Raw genomic sequence first — 2,402 nt, forward strand, 5'->3', positions numbered from 1 at the left:
GTGATGCTCAACAAGTTTGTTCTGAGGTTGTCAGATTTCATAATTAGTCAATTTTCAATTATCCACGTAAATAAAAAAGGCTGTCAGTACAGACAACAGAAAAATGACAGATCCTCCCACTGTGGTTAACCACCCAGCAGAGTTGCAAGGCTCTGGCTTTTAGACACAAAATGCTTTTTACTCTCTACGTCTACTGTGCGTCCCGGCGGCTCCAGAACCCGCCAAATCCCACTAAGGCCCGCCCCCAGCTACGCAACGGTCCCAAGAGGCTCCGCGCGTGCGCAGTCCGGGTTCCCACGCTCGGCCACTTCCGCAATAAAAAGCTGTCCCTTCTCCGTCGCTCCTTTTTCTTCCGTTTCGGACCGCCCCTCCCCACCTGGCTATTCGGTTGGCCCGCGCCCTCTTCATACGTCATTTAAACGCGCCACCCGGAAGCCATGGTTCTTACCAACCTCTCTTATTGCCGGAGGCTCTAAGGTGAGGGCTGCGTTTGGGTATCCCTGGGTGGCGGGCCCCCGAGTTGGAAGGGGAAGAAGGCGGACGCCTCCCCCCACCCCCCCGCGCCCAGCGTTAGCTGGACGTACTCACTCCCGACGTTGAGAGGGTGCAGATGGACTGTGCCTGAGGACACACTGAGTGTTCAACGTGGTCTTCCCCCTCCCCATACCTCAGGAGCCCATCATGGCGACGCCCCCTAAGCGGCGGGCCCTGGACGCCACGGGGGAGAAAGTGCTGCGCTATGAAGCCTTCATCTCTGATGTGCTGCAGCGGGACCTGCAGTGAGTGACGGGGGGGCGGGGCGTAGGGAACTTGCCACGTGGCGAGCAGGGCGGTAGGAGTCAGGGTCTAGCCTTCTGATTGGTGGGCAAGGTTTTTGGAGCCCGGCCCTCCGCGCCATTCAAGAGGGGAGGAGGGGCGACGGTTGGGGTGCTACTTGACTGGGACTTGGCGCCTTAATAGAGGATGTGTCTGCGCACACGCGGCCTTCGATGTTACTGAACAGTTAAGGGGTGGATTTCCTAGGCCAGAGTTCTCAGGTTTGAAACCAGTTTGGGCCATTTAGCCATCAGTGCGAACACGTGCCTCTTCTGGCCCTTATGGTCCTCAGTTTTCTCATCTGTGAAATGGGGAAGTTGATGGATCCTTCCATTTTACTCTTGTCCCATCATGTTCCATCAATGGTTTTGAGTTCTGGTAGAGGATTTAATATGGATACTAGAGGTTCAATGAGTATGAAAAATTATTATTACTATCATCAATCTGAGCAGGAAATAGTGTGTTCAGAACTAGTATTAAGAACATCCTAGCCCCACCGGTGTGGTTCAGTGGTTGAGTGTGGACCTATGAACTGGAGGTCACAATTTTCAATTCCCCCTCATGGCACATGCCCGGGTTGCGGGCTCAATCCCCACTAGGGGGCATCCGGAAGACAGCCAATCAATGACTCTCATCATTGATGTTTCTATCTCTCTCTCCCTCTCCTGCCCTCCCTGAAATCAATAAATAGTTGTTGTTTTTTAAGAGCATCCTAAAAAGGATGGAGGATTTTTCTAGGGTGAGAATAAGACATTCTGATTGGAGGGAGGCATTGAGAGTAATATAATAATACTAATAAATAATAGCTAACACCTATATGGAGCTTACTCTCTGACAGGCACTATTCTAAGTACTTTATAGTAAACACTCATTTAATCCATCTAATGACTCTATGGGGTAATACTTGCCATCCCTGTTTTATAGATGGGGAAATTGAATCTCAAAGAGGTTATTTACTTACCAAAGGCAAACAGCTAGTGAAATGAGAGCCTGGATTCAAACCCAAGCAATCTGACCCAGAGTCCAAATCTTAACTTCTGCACTAAAGCCCCTCTTTAGGGCACGGTGACTCGAGGGTCTCAGAGGGTCATGATACGAGGTATTCCAAGGACAGGGCTTCCTGTTGGTCACCATTTTACTCTTGTCCCATCATGTCCCATCAGAAAGGTACTGGATCATCGTGACAAGGTATATGAGCAGCTGTCCAAATACCTTCAACTGAGAAATGTCATTGAGCGTCTCCAGGTAAAGATGCCAAGGTTGGGTACCTTCTTTTGTGGGCAAGGGAGGGGCATGGGAGGAGATAACCCAGACCAAAACCTGTCATGTGGCCTAAAAGTTGACCACTAACCCCTACCTCTTTTCTCTGGCCCCACAGGAAGCTAAACACTCAGAGTTATATATGCAGGTGGATTTGGGCTGTAATTTCTTCGTTGACACAGTTGTGTGAGTGTCTTCCTGCCCCTTTAAGCCCACAGGGTTCAGCTTTCCCCTTCCTTCGTTCAATAAAATTTTTTTTGAGTATTTGCTGTGTACCAGACACTGTGCTAGGTGCTGGAGATGTGGCAGTGAATAAAATAGGACAA

At 49.9% G+C, this 2,402-nt stretch overlaps 1 protein-coding gene across 1 annotated transcript in view; it reads left to right on the forward strand.

Annotated features, from left to right (window-relative positions):
• The first annotated feature begins 404 nt into the window (after positions 1-404).
• The window catches only part of UXT (ubiquitously expressed prefoldin like chaperone), a 7,305-nt gene continuing 5,307 nt past the window's right edge, over positions 405-2,402 (forward strand). The window contains exons 1-4 of the mRNA XM_006772129.2: positions 405-477; positions 673-779; positions 1,980-2,061; positions 2,195-2,262. Coding sequence (XP_006772192.1) covers positions 682-779; positions 1,980-2,061; positions 2,195-2,262 — 248 coding nt within the window. The 5' untranslated portion in view covers positions 405-477; positions 673-681. The remainder of the gene's footprint in view (positions 478-672; positions 780-1,979; positions 2,062-2,194; positions 2,263-2,402) is intronic.

This window comes from Myotis davidii, unplaced genomic scaffold, assembly GCF_000327345.1.
Source record: "Myotis davidii unplaced genomic scaffold, ASM32734v1 scaffold2786, whole genome shotgun sequence".
NCBI classification, from domain to species: domain Eukaryota; kingdom Metazoa; phylum Chordata; class Mammalia; order Chiroptera; family Vespertilionidae; genus Myotis; species Myotis davidii.